Source organism: Athene cunicularia (genome assembly GCF_003259725.1).
Source record: "Athene cunicularia isolate RWA chromosome 2 unlocalized genomic scaffold, athCun1 chr2_part1, whole genome shotgun sequence".
NCBI classification, from domain to species: Eukaryota; Metazoa; Chordata; class Aves; order Strigiformes; family Strigidae; genus Athene; species Athene cunicularia.
The window spans coordinates 41,408,410-41,434,938 of record NW_020799095.1 but is presented as its reverse complement, the minus strand read 5'-3'; the positions used below and the strand labels follow the sequence as shown (position 1 = coordinate 41,434,938).

Genomic DNA, 26,529 nt, shown 5'->3' with positions numbered 1-26,529 from the left:
GGTATGCTGGGTCTAGTGGGCATCTTTCACATCCCAAAGTCAACCACTCCATACTGAATATGTAACCTGTGGACTTATAAACCATGTTTATACAACATATAAACCAGTGTTTCTACAACAATGTGTCTGTGCAGCACTTAGAAAATGGAAGACTCATGCATTATCAGATACTAAAGTAATATAAAAAATAAGTAACAAAAGCAAATTAAGTGAAATGATAACAAATTTAGCTTAAGAGTATAAGAGCAGTTTGGTTTCAACCAGAAATCTAAAAAGATTTTTACGTCAACTTCTCTACTAATCTCAGGACAGGACTGTTTACTCTTTTCACATCAGAAGGGAAGAGAATAAGTTACTCTGCACAGAACTCTTAGGTGTATTTAGTTCTGCGGTTGGAAAAGATCCAGTAGATAATCCTGGCTCCATCCTGATGCCTTGCAATATTCACAACTGTTCCTACTGAATCTAGATAATGTAACTGTTGAAAGGAAGGAGTAAGACAAGCCTGGATGATTTATACACACCTTTCCCCTCTGAGTTTATCCTCTCATTTCTGAACTCAATCCACCGCTCCACATGTCTGAGTGAGAATGAAGTTTATGGCAGCATCTCCACCACTGACATCCTCATAAATACTGAAGGTGCCCCAACTAAGGTATGCTCACAATGAAAGAAAGACTGTATATGCAACATTTTCATCAAAGTGCTGAAGATTTCTGTATAGTATAGTCTTAACAGGAGCGAATGTCAAATTTTGGCCCTGCTGATAAGTATTTCCCATGGTTAGAGCAGAGCAGAATTAAAATTATGCAAACTCTGGGTTTGTTTCTTTTGATTGGAAAGGAAATGGGCTGAGATTTGCTTTTGTTGTCAGTCTAAAACAAGGTTTATGGTAGCCTTGTACAACAAGAACTTGGTGTTTCTAGATCTAAAGAAGCACTTAATAAATAATACAACTTTTTATTGATAACTAACACACACACACACATACACACACCCCCCATCTATTAGGAAATGCAAAATCAGACAGGTCTGCATTTTGTCCTGGAAAAAAAAACAATGTAGGGACATATTTATGAACAAATCTTTCCCTCTGTTGCCAATATTTTTTGTGTAAACTTACTTGAGGTGTAAATATTTAATGCTTCTTTTCTCTGCATTACTATTTATTTTTCTGTGTGGGAGTAAAGTCATCCTTCAATACTGTGGACTGGGTAAATAATGTATTACTTAGTCATGAAAAATGCCAGAGGAAAATAAAGGAGAGGATATCTTACCTTTGGTCATCACAATGCCTGCAAGAGTTTTGTGGCGTGCATGCATGGAAGTGAAATTGTCTGTCAGCTCCTGGAACTTCTGTGCAACCATTTGGTATACGGAGTCGGCAAAATCCTGAAAGACACAGTCAGAAAGAACTTTTTCACTTCTTTGATTGAGGAACCTGGGCGTTTCTGCAGATTAGTCACCTGCTGTCAACTGCTGAGAGGTCCCTTTTAGAATTAGACACCCCCTACCCGAGAAAAGATAAAAGAGTATCTCTCTTTTGACTATCCAAATCACCCTCAGAATTGGCCAAATTAACTGAATTAAAGCTAGAGACCTGTTTTGACTAGGATTAGTGGTAAAGCGAAAAGATTTCAAGGCTGACTTTTTTACAATGTCCTAGATGTTGGTCCAGGATCAGTTCACAGGAAGCTTGTTAGTCCTTGGAGCATTTTATTGTAGTGAGCTGAAGAGGAGGATGTGTGTCCCACCAAACCACTTATTTCCATGAATCCACTGAAAATTTCCATTAGCCCACTGAAGCCTGAGAGCTGATCTGAGGCCTGGGTTATAGGTAAGGACCACCTATTTCTGCATTCAAGGTGAGTTTTTAATGACTCACAGCTACTGAGGTAAAACGATCAGCTCAGGAATCTGGGCTATGTTTAATGCTGTCAGAGGAGTCCCATGGCCTGTCTTGCTTCCACCTCAGCAGCCACTGGGAGAAAGAGAAGAGGAACCTCCGCTGGTACAACCTACCAAAGATGTTGTTTGCATGAGTTCACTGGTGTGCAATAATGCTGAGGGACTGGTCTGCCAGGTCTCCTCCTGAGCATGTCATCTTTGTCAAATTTTCCCATGGACTGGGCTCTAGAGACAGTGTGGTCTGAACCTTCAGGTCTGAGTGAGTACAGTCACAAGGGAGAGCCTTGGGATGCCAGTTACTGAAGCCAAGCAGGGTAAAAGTTCTAAAAAGTGAATTCTGCAGACTGCATATGGAAGAATGTGAACCTAAACCAGTTCTGGTGATCCTGAGAACACCACTACTTGGATCATTTTCTTTCCGCAATGTTTAGTGTCTTTTCATTTACTTAACCTCTGCACCTTGTTTGGCATACAGCCTTTCAAGCATACACTAGAGATAAGTGAGCATGAGTTGTTCTTAAAGTGCTTTCCAAGTCTGATTCAAAAAAGAAAGATTCAAAGGGTATTTTTCTTTTTTTTTTTTGAGCCGTATGATTTCTTGCGAGAAACCAAGCTGTACCTACAAATCCTTCTGGGAGCAGTTCCTGGGGGCTGGAATTTACTCTGGGGTGCTGACAGGAGACATCCTAACCAGATTAGGTTGGCCTTGAGTGATCATGCCTTTGTTAGGAAAAGTGGCTCGACCAAGCAATTCCAGTTTTTCTCCTGTTGTTGGGCTAAGCTACCTGGGGGGAGGTCCTGGTAAAACAGCCCCCCTTGAATTCAACTGGATTCTTTAAGTAGGTTCATGCACACATGGAGGAATATGCAGTTATTCAGCCTCCCTCACCCTGAAAGATCCACAGCCATGCAGAAGTAAGGAAATGTATTTAAGAAGATCATATCCATTCTTTTTCTCCCCAAATTCTTAATGGTGATGAAAACATGTTGGTGAAAACACATTATTTTAAATTGGGAGAACACTCAGCTATTTTTCAGAGGAAAGCAGATTCTAATTCACAAATATTATCAGTAATACTACTGCCACTGAGAGTCTCTGCAGGCTGTACACCATATGTTTCTACATTTTTTTTCAGAAAGTCATCTTAATTTTTAAACATTATTATAGCAAATATAAAAAAGATCTAACTGTATAAAACATAACAACAATTAGGCAACCCTCTTTTCATAGAACCTGAGATATTTTTTCCATGTACAATCCTTGTAAGTGACAGCAATTTTCTCAAATACATTGAGGATAGGATTTCTTTGACACAGTAATTTTTCTTTGTTTTGCTAAATGCAGCTTTCCAAGGTATTGCTCTGGGAACAAACCATTTGCCCAAAAAGACAGTTTAATATAGCATGGAATAAAATATGCTGGATTGTTGCAAAAGAAGGACAGAGACACATAAACCCTTCCTGGGAGATGCATGCAAAATTCAACACTAGAATTAGATGAAAACTAAGAAAAACTATCAAGAACAGTTTGACAGTTCCTAAATGGAATTTCACTTTCACTGCCTTCATACCTCTTCTAATCTAATTGTCCACAACCACCATATGAGCAAGGTATTGCTCATACAGTGCATGTGAAGGATGAATTTTGGGTCAATTCTCATTTGTCAAGCATCAAGGCACCCTTGTGATATAAATGCAATTATAGTCACTTTACAGATGAATGAGTGAAGGCACTAAAAGGGTGAAGGACTGGTCCAGGGGAATAGCACGGAGCTGGGCACAGCCAGGTGTTCTGATTTCCTGATGCTCTGGTTAAGTGCTCAGCACTGGAACACTGCCTGTCTTTCATAATATGAAAGTTTGTTTCTAAACTTGTTTTCCCTGCTGAAGAGTGACTTCATCCATAACGGAAAACTGAAGTATGTTTGCAGGACTGATATAACTGGGCCCCATATGGTGGACTGAAAATCTGATCAGCTTTATTTAGACTAGAAAGAAAGAAAGAAGTATCTCAATAAAACTATGTGCACCATCATTTAAAAAAAGAATCAAATCATAAATTTCATCTTCTGCAGTACTGCAGTCCAACCCGTGCCTGAATTTCTAGCATACCCTCCAAATCTGCACCCCAGGGCATTTTGCGTTCATTAAGAGTTAATTAGCTTAGAGGCACATACAATTCCTAAAAGAATAATTAAAAAAATGCTAAATAGAACAAATAACTTTTAACTTTGGATTTAGAAATCCCCACAGTCTGAGCTTGCTTTACTTCATTTGGCAGTAGGTTCCAAAGCCAGAGAGCAAAGAGACTCACTAAAGGCAAAATAACGACATGACTTCAGATAACATTTAGGGATGATAAGGAATTCAGCATTTGCTGATCTCAAGGAGTGACCTGGGACATTAAAGAACAGCAAATCCATTAAATGTGAAGCCTCTTAGCTAAAATAAGTCAGGCGAATATTTTTTGTCTTGAATCTGTTGCCTAAAAGGATGCCAGTGAAATTAATAGAAACAAAGGAGTCACATACATGAATACATGTAGGATTCAGGCAAAACAACCACAAACTGTGTCTAATCTGAGAGGTCATTTACAGGCTATCATAGTGCCTTAAGTTTCCAAATGGACATTCCAAGGTAAAATGGAAAGGTGGAAAAGGAGCAGTCTGTTTTTGCAGATGGAGAAAAATAAGAAGAGATGTCCAGCTCAGCCCTGTAAGAGATTTGATACCCTGAGGACTGGTCCATGTAATGCAGCATTAATTTCAGGGCCTTGAATACTCTGGTGCTGTAAGCTGGCCCGGTGGCAGAGCTGGGTATGCCATTAGATTCCTGATCTCTACCCATATGTTACAAGAAGTGTTGCACATGCCTTCCCCTCTAACACACACCAGAGCAGCTATCTGGCTTGATCCAGTCATGTTTAATGAAATCAGTGACAGCATTCTGCCTATTTAGGGCCTTTAGACTGGTTCTCAATGTTTCTATGAAATCAAAACTGGCTACCAACATACCTAATGCATAGAGGACAGATACGGTGGAGATAAAGAGTTGGTATATTTACCCCTGATCAGATTAGAACAGTGATTTCATGAAAGAGATTTTCTTGCTTTACTTTTAAACAATAAACCTAGACTACTAAAAGATACATATCCAAACGATCATTCCTTGATGGCATGTAAACCAGAAAAATCCAACTATTGATGGCTATCATGAGCCTGGTTGAACTTTTAGGATACAGGCTAGACTATGTTATCTGCCATCAGAAATAACTTTAAAACCATACACAAAAGGAACCATTCTTTTCTTATTCTCTACTATCAAAACAATTTGTCTCGGAGAAAAGTTGTGTTTGGTGATACCACAGTTCCTATTGCCAAATATGAATGAAAATAAACGTCTCCATCTGGAGTAAATACAAGAGCCAAATACATCTTGGCAGCTTCTTAACAACTATCAAGTTGGTAGTACAGAAAGGGAAAATTTCAGGAGATGGGGGAAAAAGAAGAGTAGAAAGTTTCCTTGTGAAAGAGAAATTCAGTGCAATTAATAGAGGTTCATGCAATTGCACTGATCATGTAATGGCAGAGAAATGGCAGCTTGGGGCAGAGGAACAGGGCAGAAGAAAATAAAAAGGTACAGAGAGTTAGAACTCTGATAATTTTTACCAAGGCACATGGGAGAATAAATGTTCAAATGACACTTGAGTGCTGGACCTAGGAGGGATTTATGCTTAGGGGTTTAACCCCCTTGGAAAACTGGGGTATGATACAAAATGCCACTGAAGCCAGTGGAAGTATGCCCGACTCTAAGATGTTACAGATAAGACTCAAGCTGCAAGGATAGGAATTTAAGCATGTCCATGCCCTGGCCAGGCAGGGTGAGCTCTGCCATGGGAGAAAGAAACATGAATCTGGGGAAGAACTGACCTTCCAGGTGCTGAGTTACTTTCAAATCCCTCCTTTGGTTTGCCTGCTATCAAAATCTTACCTTTTGTAGGTCCTCACATAGATTGTTTTGTACAAACAATATTTGTCTGAGAGACAATTTATTTGAGATCAAAACTTTGCTTGGTCTTGCTAATACAGTGAGTGACATGAGCAAGACAAACAAGACTGTTAGACCCACACCAAGGGGCAAATCTGCTCTTGGTTACACTCAAACCATGCATGTTGTTTAAATGCCTGCTATCACTGGTGGAAGCAACAGTTACCTGTTCATGAGCCTGGCAGAAGAAAGAAAACATAATGCTAAACCGTTCACTGTGATAAAAGAATGTGAGATACTGCAGTACTTAATGAGCTACATTTTAACATATACAAGGAGGCTGGAAAAATGAAAAATAGATGTCATTACTATTAAAACTGTGCTGTGTTGTCTGAAGTATTCATCTGTCCTTGATTACCATATCAAATTACTTGTGTTATTCACAAAGGAAAATCAAACTTTAGATCATACCATTACAGAACCAAAAACTTTTAGTAATTTCTCAGCACTAATATTTCAAATGGTATAAATAATTAAATGTGTTCAAGTTTGCAATGGGAGTCTTTAGGGTAAAACTGACATTCAACAGGAGTAGTAAGGATATTAAAATCAATAGATTATAAAGGAAAAAGCCTTTAGTAAACATTTTCTATTGAAATCCTGTCTTAGGGTTTATAGGGTTGAAATATCAAAAAGGTTAGATTTGCATATGGATGGGAAGAAATATTCTGCTATACAGATATCACCAAGGGCTCTGTTTCTCCTGTCTCTCAAGTACTTTATTTTCCAGAAAATCACTGACATTTGGGGGGTAAATGTTGAACACGATGAATGGGGATCAGGTTGTATTAGGTTCACAACTCTCTTCACAGATAAAAGGAGATGCACACCTAGTTCTTTTTACCGAGAGCGAAACACGCACTCATTGACAGCAGGAGTTTTATTTTTTCCTGTGGAGAACTCTCACTGTCTAAACAGGAGGGGAGGAAAACACAGCACAGAGAATATCAGTCCTGAAGTGCTGCTCCTGGTCAGGGTGTATAGCAAATTGCTACACAACATGCTTTTTTCGCAGGATTGTAAATAAGTTTGCTGTAACTAGTTGGAGATTCATCGCTAAGTGATTGTACCCTCAAGCCAATGAATTAGTCAGGCTCTTCCCAGGTACTACCATCATCTTCAAGATGCAGCCCTGAGAAGAGAAATAGCTGTGGGTCATGGGCTGCCCTCCACCATCAGTCTTCTAGTATCAATTTAACGCCAGGACCTCCTCCAGCACAGTGGAAAGGACTGAACGAGGACCTAGAGGAGTGGCTGGGCAGGAGTGACCTGTGGAAGGAAGGAGGGCAGTGGGTCAACAGGCAGCAGGTTGCAGGCTGAGTCAATTCCTTGCCATGCTTCTTGGCAGCCTCAGTGCAAACCACTTGCTTTGCCATGAGTCCCACTTTTCCAGAGATAAAAGGGGATGATTTTTACCCACCTCTCAAAGTAACTGTGAGGCAAACGGCACTGATGGTGGTAAGACTCTCCAAGCAGGGTCATGCAAGGACTTCTGCAGCCAGACTGGAGGCTGCAGTCCACAGCCCCTCATAACTCAGCCTTCCTTCAGCATGCACAGGCATTTACAGAGTATTACTCAAAGAACAAGGCACTGCCAGGGAATTCATTGTGGTTCTTTCCTTGAGATGTGCAGTAATTATTTCTCTCTGATCATAACTCCTACAGTATTGATCATTATGTCGGGTTTTGGCTTATCCCTCAGGGTCAGTGCATATGGGCTTTGTTTTATCTTAGATGGACGTGGTTTTATTTTGTCTGGATATATGTTTTCATTTCATCTGACTGCATTTGTATATCCTGTCTACATCCTGGTTCAGAGAGGTCTTCTCGTTCATGCTGCTCAGAGGGTATTGGGTGCATGCTGCAAAGGCAGCAGCTGGGTAAACGTTCCCACACTGAGCTTCTAATGAAAACTCCAATAATGTGCTTCTGACACTGAATATCCTCACGGTTTTCTTATCAAGATTGATGGGGAAGATCAACTGCTCCTATTGATTCAGTCAAAAGAATCGCTTTCACCAACCCCCCCATCTGTTCATAGTCCTATTACAAATGTTTTAGCTACATATGATGCTGAGCAACCACAATTAATCCCTTATTTCTGTAATCATCAAATGTCCAAAATTTGCTCTGTGTTCATGAAGGCTCCTCAGTGCCTCAGCTGACCTCGACTGACTTGGCCAACTCGTCTGTACTGTGTGATGGGCTCCTGGGCTCAGAGTGATTATTTGCTGGCTACTTCCCTCTCCTCCCCTTACCCTGGCTGGAGGCTGATTGCTCTGCTAATTTTCCAGGCCCCACAAAACATATTTGCCTCCAAGCCGTTGATTATATCATTAGCAATCATTTACTAAATAGCACTGTGCTGGCTGCTGTATGAGGCAGACTTTGAAGATAGTCCCTGTGTGGCAGATAGAAGAGTGACAAAAATGCCCCGAAAGACTTCAGAATGGGAATCAGAATAGAAAATTCCTTCTCCCACTTTTTTTTTTTTTTTTTTTTTTTTTTTTAAATTTGGGTTTCCAAGTAAACATAGGGCTTTACGAAAATGATAGCCACTGCCTGTGCTGGGGTTGGGAGGATACAGCATGCATGGAGAAATGAAGATGAGACAAAGGTGGGATGGGAGGGTTAGTTAACATCCAGCTTTGTTGATTCTTAGCACCTTTATGCCTGGGAAGTTTCCCAATGACTTCTTTAGGTTTTTGATTCGACCCTGTTCTAATGAATGTGAGGTCTGGTAAAAAACATTTTATCAGATTTTGATGAATTGTTCACATATCCAGCATATGGTCCACCAATGATTAAAGGCCGAAGTAGGTTTCTATGCTTGTGATGATGTTTCTTGAGTGTCTAAATGCAAGCCGAAAGTCTTTCACTACATCTGAAACTTTTTTACTAGGGAACACAAAAGTCTCCCAGTAAACTTTGTTTTAAATCTCTTCAGTGATATTTTTCAGTTATGACTGACAAAGAGGTACTGTGCAAATGTTCACAGAATATTTTCTTAAAATGTTTAAGTTTTTCCACACAAATATAGTTTGAAATGGGGGGAAGTAAGCTTATTGGGGCATTTGGGGAGGTAAGGAGGGAAAAATTTAGAAACTGATAGCTATGATGTGAGTTGTGTGATAATGAAAAAGTTCTGAATTTGCACATGAATACTACCGTGTGATCCTGTAAATGAGATTAATCAATGTTAAATATCTCAAAAGAAATTTGTAGCAACAGTAGGAAGTACAAAGATCAAACAGGAATTTATTCTACAAGCTAGGTGAAAAAAATTGTTCTGTTTTCTCAATATATCCCTTGAATACAGGGAATCAATCACACCTAATATAATGTATCTTTTTATTTGTTTCAGAACCCCCTGGAGTGACTGAGAGAAAATAGAACACATAAAGTAAGCATACTATTGAAAAAGGAAATGCTGTCAGATCCAAATACCCCTGCTCCTCGAAAAAGTACGGTTTTCTATTTACTAGGAAAACATTTTGTATGTAGGTTTAATTAGAATCTTTAAATTCACATTAGTGTGTTAATGTTAGGATGCTAACAGATGAGCCCCTCTATTTGAGGTTGATTCATTGCTGTCTGCATTCATCTTGCTCTAAAAAAGATGCTACCAATAAGAACCATTTCAATGAATTTAAAGGAAACAAGCTTTTCCACCGACAGGAACAGTTGTTCCCTAAAGGAGGCCACGCTAAGTTTCCAGCTTTGCTTCTTCTGAGTACAGCTCTGCATTTATCGCTCCAGTAATGAAGAATGTCCATACCAATTTTGCAGAATCATTCTTGAAATCAATACTGCACCTGCTAACAAACACCAGAAAGGAGGGGTTGTTTGTTTGCCTTTTTTTCTTTTCTTTTACTGATCCTTAACCCCAAAGCCTTCTTCCTACAGAGGCACACATAAGGTTGGCTGCAAGTTCTGAATAATTCAAAACAATGAAGTAGTGTTGCTTTGCAGCCTTGTGCCTGCTTTAGGACAAGCCTCAGGTGTCAAGCTGTTGTACACTACAGATATTAAATTAGCATGAATGGGTTTTCTTTAACTAGATAAAAGCTCTATAAAGCCACCAGTGCCTAGAAATGGCTAACTCTGTAAAAAGGCTTTTATGCTCTCTATAAAAAACTGGAGTTTAGATTCATATTATGAGCTGTCTCTCTTTAATAAAATCAATGCTTTATCTGAGAAATGTCCTTTCAGTTTTCTGTTTCCTCGCTTTATCTTTCTTAGGTGCATTAAAATGAATATCTTTTGGAAACTAACTGTGGCAAAGCCCTCGTCACATACAATACTCTTAGCTGTTCGAGATCCACTCTCTTCCTAAAGCCTAACCAGTTAGCAGCTTTTGGGTAAATGCTCAAAGCAGGGAGAGAACAGTGCTTGCTCAAATCCCTTGAGCATCACTTTGAAAATCTACGCCTGTGTGTTTATGGTTCTCATTAAGGGGCTGCGCTATTAAGAGCCTTCCCCATCACACATATGCTTTGTTAGATAAAGCAGGGTGCAGGCAGTGTCCAAAACAAATTTAATCTATTCTGAACTGCTGATCCCAGCAAGGCACTGCACAATTCAACTTTCCAAATCACTGCAGAGCAAGGCCTATAATACACTATGTGGCAATTACTATACAGACACTGGAATTTTTCCTTTCTTGTTGTTAAAGATCTTGCTGTCATTTGCTGTAATGATTCTCGAAATCCAGCTGTAACCTTGCTGACAACCTTTCCCTTGTCTGGGAGGGGTGGTAAGGCAGTCTACATTTCATGTTACCTCACCATCCTCTGTGCTTCTTCTCAAATGTGTAATTAGCCAGGACAGTTCTCATTGGAGGGAGAACCATGTTCAAATGAATCTCGATTGCCACTCAGTCACATTTGGGACCAGTGTGTGCCTGGGGCCAGGTCTATAAAGAGTCCCTCCCTGACTTATTGTCCCTTACTTGACAAGCACAAGTAATTAACATAACATTGCTGAAATTAAGAAAGAGTTGTACAGTTTTGTATCTGCTGACAACCTGCATCTGAAGCTAAAAATTCATTACTTTAGCTCGTGCTCTAACAACCAAATATCACTTCCCCACCATTCTACCCTCCATCTCCAGCCAAGAAACTCCAAACTATGTGTCCACACCTAGAAACTGGGAATGGCCTTTTTAAACCCTGTGACAATACTCTTGGGCAAAACCCGTTGCCTCAGCAGACTTGTCTTTAAGTGAGAGCCCAGGGATGGACAGAGCATGAAGCCAGGAGATTGTGGAGTGGCACTGGCATGATCTTCCCTTAGGACCATACCTGTGAGAGGCGTGGAAAGGATCTGCCTGCAGGCAAGTGTGATGTTACAGATTTCATTTACAGCTCAGATTCCTTATGCAAATAAAATCTTTAAGAAAATTTCCTCATCATAGGAAAGGTGCTTTACATGATTTATTCACTGTGGGCAGTACAAAAAGAGCTTCTTGGGAAGAAAGAGACAAAGCATAAATGGATAAATCCAGTAATTAAATTAAAAACTATTATATTTATTTAAATACACAAAAATCTCAAAGCAGTTTTCCTACAAATTGACCAAAGCCTATAAAATTCATGTCAGATAGATAAATATATTTATTCCTATATAACTGATAATTAAATTGAGAGATAGCCAGCTTTAATATTTTGCTCGTGCAAGTCAGGGTCAAAGACAAGAAATATAATACGCAATTTTTCCTTTACAGAAAAAAAAAAGCATAATACAATTATGAATGTATTTCTTTTATCAGTACACTGTACTTCTGGAAGGATACCTCAAAGGATCTGTACTGTGTCTGGCATTACATGTCTGGGATGCTGTGTACAGCCATTTGGGAGAAAAAAAATCTCCCAAAATTCAGACAGCAAATCCAGAGAGAAAAGAGGAATAATCAGCTTCATACCCAGCTCTCAGAATACGTAAAACTGTGTTACCAATCTGTGTTTTTAAGGTAATTGCTGGATGTTAGCTCACTTGCTAGGATGCACATAACCTAAAGGGCACTTCAATAAATTATTTTCAACATGTTTCTCTCTCCTGCTCTGCTCACAGGGCTTCCTCAGCAAGGTAGGAGCTGGCACACAAGCCTTTCACTACCCTTTTCAGTCTACAAAACTATCCCGCTGAAACCTGGAGGGGGTGTAGCACACAAGGGCTGCACAAAATTCTTGGACTCAAGAGCTCACTAATATGGACAGCAAGGTAAACATGCTGCTCGGAGCCCCTCAAACGATAAAAGAAAAAAAGTGAAGGATTTTAAGGCTATCTGCCATTGCACCTTTGTCTTCTCGTCCTTCTTCATCCCTACTCCTGTGATTATGTGTCTAGCCATTTCTTCCACCTCTTCTGTCAAGTGAATCTGTGCTTAGCCTCACAGAAGCATTGTCTAGGTGGTCTGGAAACCCAGACAAACTATTATACAATTCGAAGTCTGTCCAGTTTCTGATAACACCAAAACTAATTTATTTTTTTGTTTATACTCCACTACCTTTGACAAAGCTTTCTCTAGAGATTTATATCTCCATCCTTACTGCCTTCCAACTGTTTGTCAATTTTTTTGTTTTGCAACCAACAAAAGAAAAAAAAAAATGACATCAACCTTGGAAGAGGTACTGAGTGCAGAAGATTTTTTTTCAGACGTGATAAAATCTTGCCTAAAACCATGTCCAACCTTTTCAGTAGAAAGTCCAGATGGCTTTGCAGCCTGTACAACAGACTTTATTCACTGATGCTTCTCTAAGTGTCAGCAGGGTGTTGTCTTCCAGAACTAGTAAATGCGCAATGAAAGGCAGCTCGTAGGGGAGAAATAAACACAAACAAAAAACCTCTTCACTTAAATCCCCCTACCTCCCCCCAAAAATCAAATTAATCTGAGAATTTCTACATTCATCTGACTGAAAATTCCCCCTGGGTGGAGAAAGGCTTTGCAAATAACTAGAGGTGTAACGGATGGGGTAGCTAGTGGTTCAGGCTGCTCCAGGGTGAGCAGTGATTTACACACTCACTGCTGACTCTAGGTTGCCCTTGCCTGCATTGCAAATATTTCAACTACAGGATCAGGACCCTTCCTGAGTCTGTATATAGGCTTCAAACTGCAGCATCTTGTCGTGATGTTTTCACCATGGTCAAATTAGCACAAAGAAGCATTTATGAGCCTGGCAGACAGGCAGGAAAAGGGGTGGTGAATGCTCAGGGATTTGGATTGAGTTTCTGCTCCTGTGCCTGGATCCCCTGCAGCCTGATGTCAGGCATACCGTCAGCCCCATGCCTCAGTTTCCAATCTGTAAAACAGGAACATTTTTGTGAAGCCATGCATGTGACTTCTTTTATACAGGTAGAGGTCAAAGTTTTTCTTAATTTATAGCCAATCTTACCATGGGATTAGCACTGTCTTGTTCATCCCTCCACTCTGCACAGCATCTAGGTAATAAGGGAGGATGAGCGGTATGGGAGATCTGCTATGGCCAGCACTGGCCTTGCGGCTGGACACAGCCCCGATAGCAGCCGGATCCTGCACTCAGTGATGAGCACAGAGGGTGTCTACCTGGTCTACACCAGGAGGAAAACTGCCTGCTTTTGGTACCATTTCTGAGTCCTCCAATGGAATTAGTGAGAGTAAAAAGCTCGTTGCAACCAGTATGAAGGTCATGCAGCTATTGTAATTTTAACCCCCATCCATGTGATACCGGGGGCAGTGGCTAATACTGCAGGCATCTCGTGAGTATTCCCAATTCTGTTATAATTGTGTAGCCTTGCACTTGGCAGTACTCTTGCTCCACATCTGTGCAGAGTTTATCCCAACATCGGCATGTTCTAGGACCAGAGAGCCTCGTCACGACTACAAGTCAAATAGTAAGCAATAGCAACAGTGGGGAAATTCTCAGAAGAGAGGAGAAACAAACAAAACAAAAATAAGAAAAAAAAAAGAAAAGAAAAGAAAAGAAAAGAAAAGAAAAGAAAAGAAAAGAAAAGAAAAGAAAAGAAAAGAAAAGAAAAGAAAAGAAAAGAAAAGAAAAGAAAAGAAAAGAAAAGAAGAAAAGATAGAGAAAAGGAAAGAAAAGGAAGAAAAAAAGAATCCTGGTGCACACACACACACAAAGCCTTCCAGCATGTCTCCAGTTTTATTTCTTGTTGACACACTACACTCGTTTTGAGCTGACAGCTGTGGTCCAGCCTTTGTCAGGTAATTAATCTGGGTAGTTCATTTTCACAAGTGAGTAGCAGCTTGGCACAGTCTCTTCTAGTAGTGGTTTGTGGATTTGTTTTTTTCTTTTCAGAGCAGCATGGGTATGAAAGCATGTCCATGTGTGTGTGAACAAGGACACACTCTTGGACCTGGACAGCCATTTGTTCCTTCCTCATTGCAGAGTTACACACTTGCAGGTGGACGGAAGGAAACGTCAGACAGGAATTTAAAAGCATCAGATGTGTTCTCATTGATTACAACTGACAAAACATTAAAACCTCCAAGTTCCCTTGCCAAGGTTGAGCACTGCTGGTCTGACTCACACAACAACTTCTGTGTCTGCTTAGAAATGAAACTGATTTATAAAAAAGAAAAAAAAGATGGGGAGATTGAGGAAGAAGAGCAATCATATCTCTTGGCAGGGAAATGGGGGGTGATCTACTGCATTTTAACATTTGATTAGTTGTGAAGTAATGCAGTAATAATAATAATATTTTGCCCATACAGTGGTGACAGCTAAAATGAGCACATTTTCTTTTTTGTGATGCAGGCAGTGCTCTGCAAGGTCACCGAGCTGAGAAACGTGATTCTATGGTTCTTGTGTCAAAGTGCCAAAATACCCTTTCACTGAGGCTGTATGCCTTCAAGCCATCCCTGAGCTCCACAGAGCCACTTTCTTCTGTTTGATGGTTTCTCGCCACTTCCACATTGTGCCCCAAGATATCTATCTTGACAAATGGCTGGGTAATACATGGCTGGGCAGCACAACTGTACCTCAGTGTCTCTGTCTTCCACGGCCAACACAGGCTTTATTTCTTCTTCCTTATATTCTTTCTTCCTTATATTTCTTCTTATTTTTTATAATCCAGTATGTTCTTAAAACCTAATCTGCACGCTAGTCTGTTTTAAGTGTGTCCTGGGGTACCCCACCTTTCCCTTTCCACGGGCAATCAAGAGATGGTTCAGTTCAGATTGTGAAAGGATGCAATGTTATGTCATACATTTTTATCTCCTTGATTAGCAATACAAAAATGTACTTTGGGCCAAAGAGTGAGGCGAGCTGTAACATCTCTCTGCAAGGATAACAAGCTTTAGTCCCTAGGGGCAGGGTGCCCTGGTAGAAAGCAGTGCAGTGGTCCCTAGGCAGTTGGTTGTGCTGGGAGGGGCTGTGTTAGGAGAAGTGGATTTTAGGAAACTGAGCACTCTTCACCTTTTCTTGAATGTTTGTGGTTGTTATTTCTAGGTGAACATTTCAGTAGCTCATTTTCAGTGGTCAGCTCATGGAGTCATGCAAGACCCCTCAGTGATGGCTGTATTCTGGCCATCTCTTCCCATAAGGGACTATTTCTCTCCCCTGACCATACAGAGCCCCGATATACTGGCTCACAGCAGCAGATTAAGTCGGTTGTCTATCCATTCAATTTCAGTGCTGTAGTAATAGTGAATAGGTACCAGTAGTAAGTGATCAGAATAAAGTGATTTTCTTACACCAGAAAATGGAATAAAATTCCCTCTCCTAAATCCTATTTAGCTCTACATTCATTACATTGCCATGCTTTTGTAGTGAAATGTTCAGATCCTATTGAAATGTCCTAGATATTAATTTTCACTGCCAATAACAGGAGTCCTGTGCACTTAACATTGTCCTTGGAACACAGTAAAAATATGTTTCAGCAGCTAATGAAATTATCACAGACCCTGTGACCTGGAAAACAGACAGAATAAAAGAGTCTTACCCTTGCAGGATAAAATGATGTGGGACAGCTGTATTTTGTCACGTATTTTATATATATATATGCATATGTCATGCCAAATTGTAGATTGCCTTTTTATATATATTAAGGCAGTTAAGGAGGCTTTTTTTAGCTGACATTTCCAACACATCTCAACAACAGTTTTGCTAGAATCTATGCCATGTATCATCTATTTTATGATTTCTTTAGCACATATAGGGTTTAACTGTTGGAAGACTAACACTCACCGTCTGCTAACAGGAATGTAGTAGTGTTATCCTTTTTTTCTCTATCCAAACTTTTACATCTCAGGCTTTACTACTTGTATTTTGTCCTTAATATTTTTGTGCAGATAGAACTGAAAAACCAGAGAACAAACTGTCATTAAAGAGGTACAAAGATAGATGTCTTTCAAGGCAAGGATGATGGGAAATCTCTCAGGGTACAAAACTGGGAGACACTTGAGGGAACTTATTGTCATTGCAGAATGCATTGTCATAACACAGAACAGGACAAAATCTGACCTTTCCTTGGGTTTTTAAGTATGAGACTTGCATAGGTAGATGGTGGGAGGCCTCTGAAGAGCTCAGTCCATCACAGGCTCAAACTAGATGTAAGATTGTCCTTTTATGTTATGTGATGCCAAAGATGTAAGTCTCTAATGCTTTTTGGTATAGACATGACAGACCTGGTCAGAAGTTGTAACTGTTTTGTTGAATCAGCTATTGAATCCATGTGCCTCAGTTTCCCTACCTACATTTATCTGCCTGCAGTACCCCAGGGATCATCTCTCTCATGGCTTTAGTATGTAAATCTCTGTGGCAAGGTATATCACAGAATCACAGTATCATTCAGGTTGGAAAAGACCCTTGGGATCATCAAGTCCAACCATCAGCCCTTGTCTAGAAAGTTCTCCCCTACACCATATCCCCCAACACCACATCAGCAACACAGGACAGCTCATCCACATCAAAGAAACAAAATGAACACTTATTTCCTTTGCAGTTGAAATTCAGCTGTAAAACCAGTCATTCAGCACGTACCACACCAATGGGACATGGACATTGCAAAATCATCCTTCCATCTGTGTTCCCCTGCATATAAAAAAAATGGGCCAGGGTGCTAATTTTGCCTTCTCGATTGCCCTGCTGGGAAGGTGGAGGGGTGCATGGACTGTCACACCTAGCAAGAGGGAGGACAACCACTTTTCACCATGTGGCTTCAGCAGCAGCAGCTCGCTTTGTGTACTGACGTAGCAAACCAACAACCACGAGCTCTCAGCTGTCCCACCAGAAGGATCCAGCAGACATCAGCTTCTACATCACTGGGCAGAGGCAGCTCCGGGGAAACAGTCTTTGGGCGTAAGCCTCCATCACAGCCACCAACACCAGTGCCATTAAGGATTAGTTTTAAGGAGAAAATGGCCTACTTGGGCTTAAGGAGACCTGATTCTTATTCATTACCTGGCTGCAGCTTACACCAGCTTTGTGGGTATTCTATATTATTCAGAGTAAAGGAGCCCCCTTAGCTGGTGGTCTTGTTCTAACCCAGGAAGGCTGAAGATTCAAGAGCAGTCATACCACAAACCTTTCAAAAAATCTCTTGGGAGATTAGCAAAGTCTCTTAAAGGGAGCACAATGCAATCTTCTTTGAGAATTTTAATTTAGAAAGTCACAAATGTAAAACCATCTCAAAAGTAATGGACTAGTACAAAATGAAGAAGAAGAAAGAAACAATTATTAATGACTGGCACAGGAACCGCAACTGCTGAGGTCCTCGGTTAGTAAGAATAGGGTGAGCTACATTCATTTCCCTGTGGCATGTCCAACTGGACATGGCTAAGACTATCATCCAACATGCTTTCTTTTTAGTGATAAAGTACTTAAAAAACCTCCTAAATCCACCATTACTGATAATTTTAGAAAAGCTTTTGCTTTTCCTCTTCTCCCCACCAACCGTCCCCGCCAGACTGTGGTTGTGTTACATATGGAAAGAATTCAGAATCTGAGCCAAACCTTAGAGAAATCCATGGAAACGTTTATCTTTGCTTAAGCACGCTTTAGTTTAGACTTCCTGTGTCTTTAAAAGTGGAACATTTCTGCTATTTTGTGAGTTCAACTTTTTATGCAAAGCTTTTAAAAAATTTGCTTGTGCATTTAATTTCAGTCTACATCTGTAGAAACTTGGAATAGCTAATGGCTATCAGTGATGCCTACCAACACATTTTTTCTGGCCAACTGGCATTGATGTATCCCATAGCATGTCTTTTGTTAACCAGTACTATTTCTAAAAATCTCAATGAACAAAAATCAGTCACTCAGAACTTACTGCAGGGGATTGCAAATAGCAGCTCTCAGTTATGGAATGCAGAGAAACTATGAACCATGGTACGAAACAAGGGGTGGGATATTGAAACAGACCCATTCAATAGGAAAAAAAACTTTACAATTATTTCTTTTAAAAAAGCAAGAGAAGATGACAGCCAATAGTCTTTGTGCCCTGTCTTTCCTTCCAGATTTCTCCATTCTTTCTCACACATTACTTGTTTGTTAACCACTTTTTTCTCTTTCAACTTTTAAATGTTTCTTCTGAATAACTCTCAAATGCTCTTTAAGAACGTTTATCTTGCTATCACATGCTAACTCCTTCAACTTGTACCCTTCAGATGTGCTTTTTCTTTTTCTCCTGCTACCATTTCTCGTCTGCTCGGAGAAGAGAGGGATCCTGCGCAGTACAGGTACATGGCATAAGGGCATGAGAAGGGAAGATCTACGATGCTGGATTTGGGCAGTACGACCTGGCGTTGGGCAGAGACACGGCCTGCCATGCATTGATCCAAGGATATATAACTCAGTGCATACACTGGAAAGTGTGATCATCCCTGCAATCCGCCAGGAGCCATTTTGCAAACAGATGACTACTGTGGATTAGTAGGACTACCTGCTAGCAAGAGGAATGCAAGTTCTGGCCTTAGATCAGGTACTGGGTAAGGAAGGACCACACATAATTGGAATTAAGCTTATTTCCTTCAGTGACTCTTCAGTTTTACCCCAATTTCAGAGCCTGACCAGAGCTCCTCACCATCACTCATGGGTGGAAGAAGAGAGCAGAAAATAGATTAGTAGCAGTGAAGTCCCTGGCTCTTTTCTCTTTTCATGCTAGAGAAAGCTAGCTACAAACTAGGAAATTGCTGCTGTGTATTTTACAGAAATTACAAAATTTCAGCACTCTGACCTAAAACCTCCCTATCATGCTTTTTGTGGGACGTAAGAAAAAGCTTCCAACCATATCTGCAGATTAATAAGAATGAGAAGTCATGGAGTCCAAGGTACATGATGGGTACATGGGGTAAACAGATGGATGCAGGCAAAGGTTTTATTTGGTAATGCTACAAAAAACCCAATCATCCAAGACTGCAGAGCTTTACTGATTTTATTGTAAATGCTTTTGCCTTACTAAGGCCATCCTTTTGCCTTGGTCAGAAGAGTGCTTACTCAAGCAGCTGAAGGGACTACTGCACCAACTCTAAAGTGAATAAAGATGCTCATAATCCCAGTTTGGACATATTAATTGCACAAGGAAACAAGTGCACATGCACTGAATAAAACAAAACTTGGCAGTGGTTGGGAAATGGACCTGCTTTGCTGCACGGTCCCCTCTCAGATCTGTAGGCCCAGCCCATCATGTAGGCATGGCTCTTCTACCTCTTTCCACAGCTCTGAGCACGCACTACAGCTGGGGGAGTGCAAAGCATCCCGGGTGTCACTGCTGCCACGTCCAGAATTTCCTGTGCCTCCCAGCAAGCCATACATCATCAAATATTGATACGGTTCCAGTAGGCTGCCACTCCTGACATTTGATGCATAGCTTTAGGTGTTCTCAGTTTAATTCTAAGGAGTCAATGAGGGATCAAAGGAAATGTCGTATTTATCCCGTGCGGGGTGCAGTGTGACACGTCTCAAACCAGCAAGGGAGGAACTACAGGGCTGCTGAATTCCCACCGGCTCCTTCCTTGGCGTCACCCAGTTACAAGGATGAAGGCCAGGCTTTTAGTCAGCAAGTGAACACTGCTGCCTGCCCTCCATTTCAAATATTTATCGTGTTAAATATCAACTTGGAGAATATTGCGTTCGTTTAAGCTTTTCACGTTCCAATGATTTTTTATTATTTCCATCGACCAAAATAAATGAAGAAAATGTTTCAGACTACACATGAAAGCATGTAAAAATCAATAACTGGATTTTAAAAGATCTAGAATGTCTTGAATGCATTCATTTTTCAAACATTTTTCTCTGATCTTTAAATAGCTTTTCTTGGAGCATAACATTTTTTGAAAAGTCAAATACAGAGCATTAAGGGTATAATTACCATTTTAATTATAACTCAATCATCCTATCTACTTTACATAGAAATTACAGCTTTTATGTCAGGATTTTGGGTACTCACAAACATTCAGGAGTAATTAATGCTAGAGGTTTTCACTGTATCTGAACTTTACTTTGTAGCACTTATTGCAACCTGACTTCATTCAAAAAGTGTAAATATCTGCAAAGCTAAGACAAAAAAGACCAAAACCTGAAAATCTTGAAAACAAGATGTATTTGCCTCCCTCTTCAAATGTGATCCATCTATGTAAATATGGCCAGATCAAATTCCAGTCGCAGCAATGAAAAAATTCCCAATAATGAAGCATTTCTGATAATTTTGCAAATATTTCTGGAAAGTATTTAAGATTCAAAATTTTATTTCTAGACATGTTTAATATCTATTTTTCCTGTTTGAGTTTGTATGACAAAAAGCTATTTTAAAAGATTCATTTTAGAAAATTAGTTTACCTTGCAAATTTACCTATTGTATCCCTCTGCAATTACAAGTATATGTATGTATAAGTATTCTGTTCATTTCTGTCATTCTCCACGTGCTGTATTTTGCAGTGTTCTGGAGCAGCAGATGCCTTTTTTCTTTCTTTAAAAGCATAATAAAGCCACACAGTTTTTACAGAGGAGTCTCACAGAACATGTCCTCTGTCCTTGTTTGGATGTTAATGATATCATGACATTTTCCATGATCATTTATCATTCTTTGGCTCAAGTATTTTTGGGGAGAAAAAAGACAATTCTCCCGACAGCAAGACTCTGGCTCAAGTTGCAGTGCTTCACTCCTCAGAAGTGGCTGTCTTTGTGTGGTACAGCGGGCTCCTCTGCACACGGAATTGCTTTTGCCTTCAGTGAAAGCCTTGCATGAAAGCTGAGGCCAAATCAAGCCCCTCGTCTGGGAACTGCTGCAGGATCTGGAGAGAAGATTCATGATGCTTATTATCAGCCTGCACTTGAGACAGATGTCTTACACTCCCAGTTGTGGAGCTACAAGTAGGTTATATCTGAAATGTATGCAACTAAAACATTTATGCCAAATCACATCATTGCATTCTGCATATATATGTGTAAATAACTCTAACTTTTTTGATGGATGAATACAAAATATTTTCTTATTATACCCATCAGCAGCATAAAGTGAAGGTGAATAGATTTTACACTTGGACTGCTCTGTGTTCTTGACAGTTTTGCAAACAGCCCTCTCAATCTCTCTCTGTCCCTAATCTTTGCCAGATGAAACTGGGATACTGATGTCATTTTAACACTGGTGCCTGGAAAAAAAAAATAAAATGAAGGGGGATGCGAAATGGGAGGCAGAAAACAGATTTTATCAGAATCAGTTGTCTGGCCTGACTTGCATTGACCTGCGCCTTGTGTAAGCACTTACCCCAGTGCTAGAGAATCTCATACTGCCTGGCACAGAACAAGATTTCAGAAATGCCTGAGCCCATTGATTTCCTATAGACTTCAGTTTTGTCTACACAGAAAACTTGCACCTGCTGAATTTATATCAGCCATTAAACTCTGTATGAAGCTAAACCAGTACAAACCTGTGTACTGCCATGTTATTGTCATGTACTTAAAAGATATAAGTACTCCCTGGCAGGGAGACAGGAATGAAAGCTTCTTCCTTCCTCCCTATTTCATTTTTCATTAAGAGCCAATCCTAATTTCACCTTCAGGCTCTGAAAAGCAGAGCCTGACTGGACTGTCAAGGCTTGGTTAGCCCAGAGCATGACTCCAGTTATCCTACTGGACTGTTTTTTGTGTGCGTGAGTTCTAACTCGATGGGTGAAGCAAAGTCCGCTAGCCAGTGTGAGCTGTCCCAGTGCCCGGGGAGAGGACACCCTCCAAGCATAGGACCTCAGATGGTGGAGAATTACTTCCTACCCTCTTCCTGTCCCTGCATACTGATGTTGCTGAACAAACACATTATGGGCAACAGGAACAGACCCTGACTAAATCCAGATGACTTATACCATGCAGCTAGGCCTTAACTAGGGCCTTACATTCAGTAGTAAACAGGGCTATACTTTAATTAGGGACCTGGCAGAGTCTGTCCAATATGTAGCGCTGTCCTGCCGGGTAGTGGACTAGGCTAGAGTCTCATTTATCTGGTGTTTGTGGATGCTGCACGTAGGACCCCTTTTCTGCTGAGGAGCTGACAGCTGCTGTGTCTGCAGCCAGGGCCCTTACGTGAAGCTCACCATGGTGTCACACCATGAGGACCTCCTGGGTGTGGGGAGCCAGAGGGTATTACAGAGTCTTCAGTCAGCTGTGCGTGATGTCAAAAAACTACCTGAGCACATGCTGGACTGTGTTGGAAATATGCTTAAAAGTGCATTTTTCCTCCCTCGAGCTACCCTGCGTGGACCTTAATGGGAGCTGTAGCTGTGGCCAGGCCTCCTCTCCGAGACCCAGCCATGCTGGCTGGAGACACTGACATCCCCAGCAGCTCCCCAGCAGTGCCCAGCTCTGCTGGCAGAAGGGTTCCAGTCCTTGTTCCAAAGCAAAGGCTTCAGATCACCTTGACTGTGGGTGTTAGGTTAACCCTTCATCTGAAGGGTATTTCAGTGCACTATTGCAGCGTGTCTCAGCAGCAACAAGCTGCCTTTTTTTTTTTTTTTTTTTGAGTGAACACTGTTTTTTTAACCTATTATGTCAGTACCCAGCTTTAAATAGGTAGATCTCCTCATCTGCCTTATTGATCTGTTGTTGATCTTCTAATAATACAAAACACCTTGCAGTCTTCAGACTACCAGAGATACCTGAGTTTTTGTATTGTATTTATACAGGAAAGCTTTGGAATATTTATTCACTATGAAAAAATTAGGCAGTTTTCTAAATAAATTAAGCCATTCATCTTAATGTGATGACTCTAATCTATGCAGAGCTATAGTAATTTCCCATTAAATGTTAGCAAAATCTCAACTTCAAATTGAGCTTCTTCGCTACAAGAATGAAAGAGCAACACTAGAGAACATCTGAAATAATTCATTTTTATTTTTATGTTACTTTCCTGTTGTAGGGAGAGGCTCACGAAAGATCTCACGATGTATGGGAAGAATAGGGGACCAAAGATCTCGTAATGTACAGGAAGAACAGAGGCGCATGAAAGATCTCTCGATGTACGGGAAGAATAGGGTGTAGAGAGAGGTGCTCGGAAGATCTCGCGATGTACGGAAAGAACAGGGAACGAAAGGTCTTGTGATGTACGGAAAGGCGTATATAAAGCAATTGCGCAGTTAATAAATCGAGCAAGTAGCAACCACCATATTGGTGTCTGTGCTTTTGTTCCCGCAAAGGTCTTAACCTCCTGCAAGGGTTAGCTGTGATCTGAGCGCCACATTTCTGTGGATTGGCAGGTAGAATAAGACAGCTAACACCTCTACCTCAACATCCTGTTAATTTTAAAAGGGTTAGGCTCAGTCCTCAAAAAGGGAAAGTTCATGAAAAGATATTTTCCTCCAAAAAAAGCTGGACTGCAAATGAACCCTCATCTCAACACTTGTGTGGAAAGCAGAATTTATAGTGAAAATGCTAGGTCAGCATTTACCATAATGGTGCTGTAATGATGCTGAAGACTGGATTGGTTCTTTCAGTTTGTTGCTTATAGAAGGAAAAAGAAAAAAAAAAAAAGAGGCAGATATCCTTACCTAAAGAAAAATGACCATAGAGCAAGCAATAATTCTTACATTCTGTTTTGGTAATACCTTCAATTTAACAACTGTCTGGTGAAAAGGAGTTTCTCATAATGAGTTATTTAGTCACTATGCCATCTAGGGTATAACTGTCATTCTGAAGGGAACATCCATGCTATGATTTGCTGTCAGTCTGTTGTACACTGTAAGTCCATTCATTTTTTCCCTTAACAGGTGAAGATAATGCTGCGATACACAGTAAAAGATAGATGATAAAAACAATTCTTTAAGAAAAAAAATAGACACAAGGGGTTTGGCAGGAAAATATGATAAAATGTTCCATTCTCCTTTTTAAAGTACTATCATAAAACACGTTTGAAGTGAAGTACAGATAACATAAACAGCAAAACATGGGTCTGCAATCCCAGCATGATATTGCATAAGGAGCAATCATGAAGCATTCCCACCACAGTTGCCTGTCGCACATTAACAAATGTTTATGACTATTAAATAATCATGCTAAAGGGACATGATCAACTTACAAAAAAGGTATTGTATTTGTATCAGTTGTATTTGACTTGACAGAATTATGAGTCATTTCAAACCCAAATATTTTAAAGCCAGAAGGGACTGTTTTGATCTCCTCATTCAACTTCCTGCACAGCACTAACCATGAAAGCATTGAGACAGCTTTTCCTGAAATAAGCTCAGTAACTTGCAGATCAGAGGAAAACCAAATGAAGAATATCCTGCTCTATCCTGCTTCTGCTATGGTAACAGGTAGAGTTTCCTGAAGACTGGAAGAGAGCAAATGTCACTCCTATCTTCAAGAAGAGCAAGAAGGATGATCCTTGGAACTACAAGCCTGACAGCCTCATCTCCATCCCTGGGAAGGTGGTGGACAAAATCCTCCTGGAAAGCATTTACAAACACATGAGGGACAAGAAGGAGATTAGGGAGCAGTCTGCATTGTTTTATGAAGGGGAAATTGTGCTTGAGCAACCAGATAGCCTTCTATAATGAGGTGACTGGCTTGGTGGATGAGGGGAGAGCAGTTGATGTTGTATACCTGGGCTTTAGCAAAGCCTTTGACACCATCTTCCATAGCAACATCACAGGCAAGCTGACAATGTATGGGTTAGATAAGTGGATAGGGAGGTGGACTGAAAACTGGATGAAAGACTGGGACCAGAGGGTTGTGAACAGTGGCACAAAGTCCAGTTGTAGGCACGTCACTAGTGGTGTGTACCCCAGGGCTCAACACTGGGTCCAATACTATAAACATCTTCATAAATGATCTGGATGATGGGACAGAGTGTACCCTCAGCAAGTTTGCTGGTGATACAACACCTGGGAGGAGTAGCTGATACACCAGAGTCATGCTGCCATCCAGAGGGATGTCAGCAGACTGGAGAAATGGGCTGACAGGAACCTCATGAAGTTTGACAAGGAGAACTGTCAGGTTGTGCACCTGGGGAGCAACAGGCCCAGGCATCCAGATAGGTTGGGGGCTGACCAGCTGGAAGGCACATTTGCTGAGAAGGACCTTAGGGTCCTGGTGGACAACAAGCTGACTGTGGGCCAGCAATGTGACTTCAAGGCAAAGAAAGAAAACAGCCTCCTGGGCTGCTTTAGAAAGAGTGTTGCCAGCAGGTTGAAGGAGGTGATGCATTCCATCTGCTCTGCACCGGTGATGCACATCTGGAGTGCTGGGCTCCCCAGTACAAAAGAGATATGGAAATAGTGGACTGAGTCCAACAAAGGGACACTAAGATGATTAAGAGACTGGAACATCTCTCATACAAGGAGAGGCTGAAAGAGCTGGAGTTGTCCAGTCTGGAGAAAAGAAGGCTCAGAGGGATCTCATCAATGTGTGCACCTGATGGGAGTGAATGAAGGCAAGGAAGCTAAAGTCTTCTAAGTAGTGTCCAGTGACAGAACAAGAGGCAATGGGCACAAATTAAAAACCCTGCATACAAGAAAACACTTCAATTTTTTTTTTGGTGAGGATGGTCAAACACTGGAACAGGCTGCCCAGAAAGGTTGTGGAGTCTCCATCTGTGGTCATACTCAAAACACAACTGAACATGGGTCTGGACAACCTGCTGTAGCTGATCCTGTTTGAGCAGGGGCTGCACTAGATGACCTCCAGAGATTCCTTCCAACCTCAGCTGTTCTGTGATTCCATTTATGAAAACCCTTTATGATCAGCTTCACATTTTTAACAAATTCCATAATTAATGATAATCTTTTTTTTTTTCTTTTTTCTTTTTAAATTTGAATCTTTCAACAGCAATCATGGAGAAAAGAAAGCTAAAATAAATAAAATAATCACAAGCTGTGGCAGCAGGATGCAAAGTGCTGTATTTAGTACTACACTTAGTTCATTGCCTAGGTTTCCAGTTGATGATATCCCTTTAAACTACAAAAGCAAAACTAGCTGGTGACACGGTCAGTTACTTTTTTGTCACCCTCTCTTTAGGCCACTTGGAGATATCTGCATTGACATTAAAAAGCCATTATAAGCAATTTAAACTCTGAATTGATCCTGACACATACATTCAGGTCTTCCTCATACGGCCTTTCAATAGTTCTCGATTCAAACTGAGAACAAACAT

The 26,529-nt window shown here is 40.6% G+C and overlaps 1 protein-coding gene across 1 annotated transcript in view; it reads right to left on the bottom strand.

Annotated features, from left to right (window-relative positions):
• ADARB2 (adenosine deaminase, RNA specific B2 (inactive)) overlaps positions 1-26,529 on the bottom strand; it is a 282,450-nt gene that overhangs the window by 62,556 nt on the left and 193,365 nt on the right. Inside the window, exon 4 of the mRNA XM_026842993.1 lies at positions 1,278-1,392. Within this exon, the coding sequence (XP_026698794.1) occupies positions 1,278-1,392 (115 nt within the window). The remainder of the gene's footprint in view (positions 1-1,277; positions 1,393-26,529) is intronic.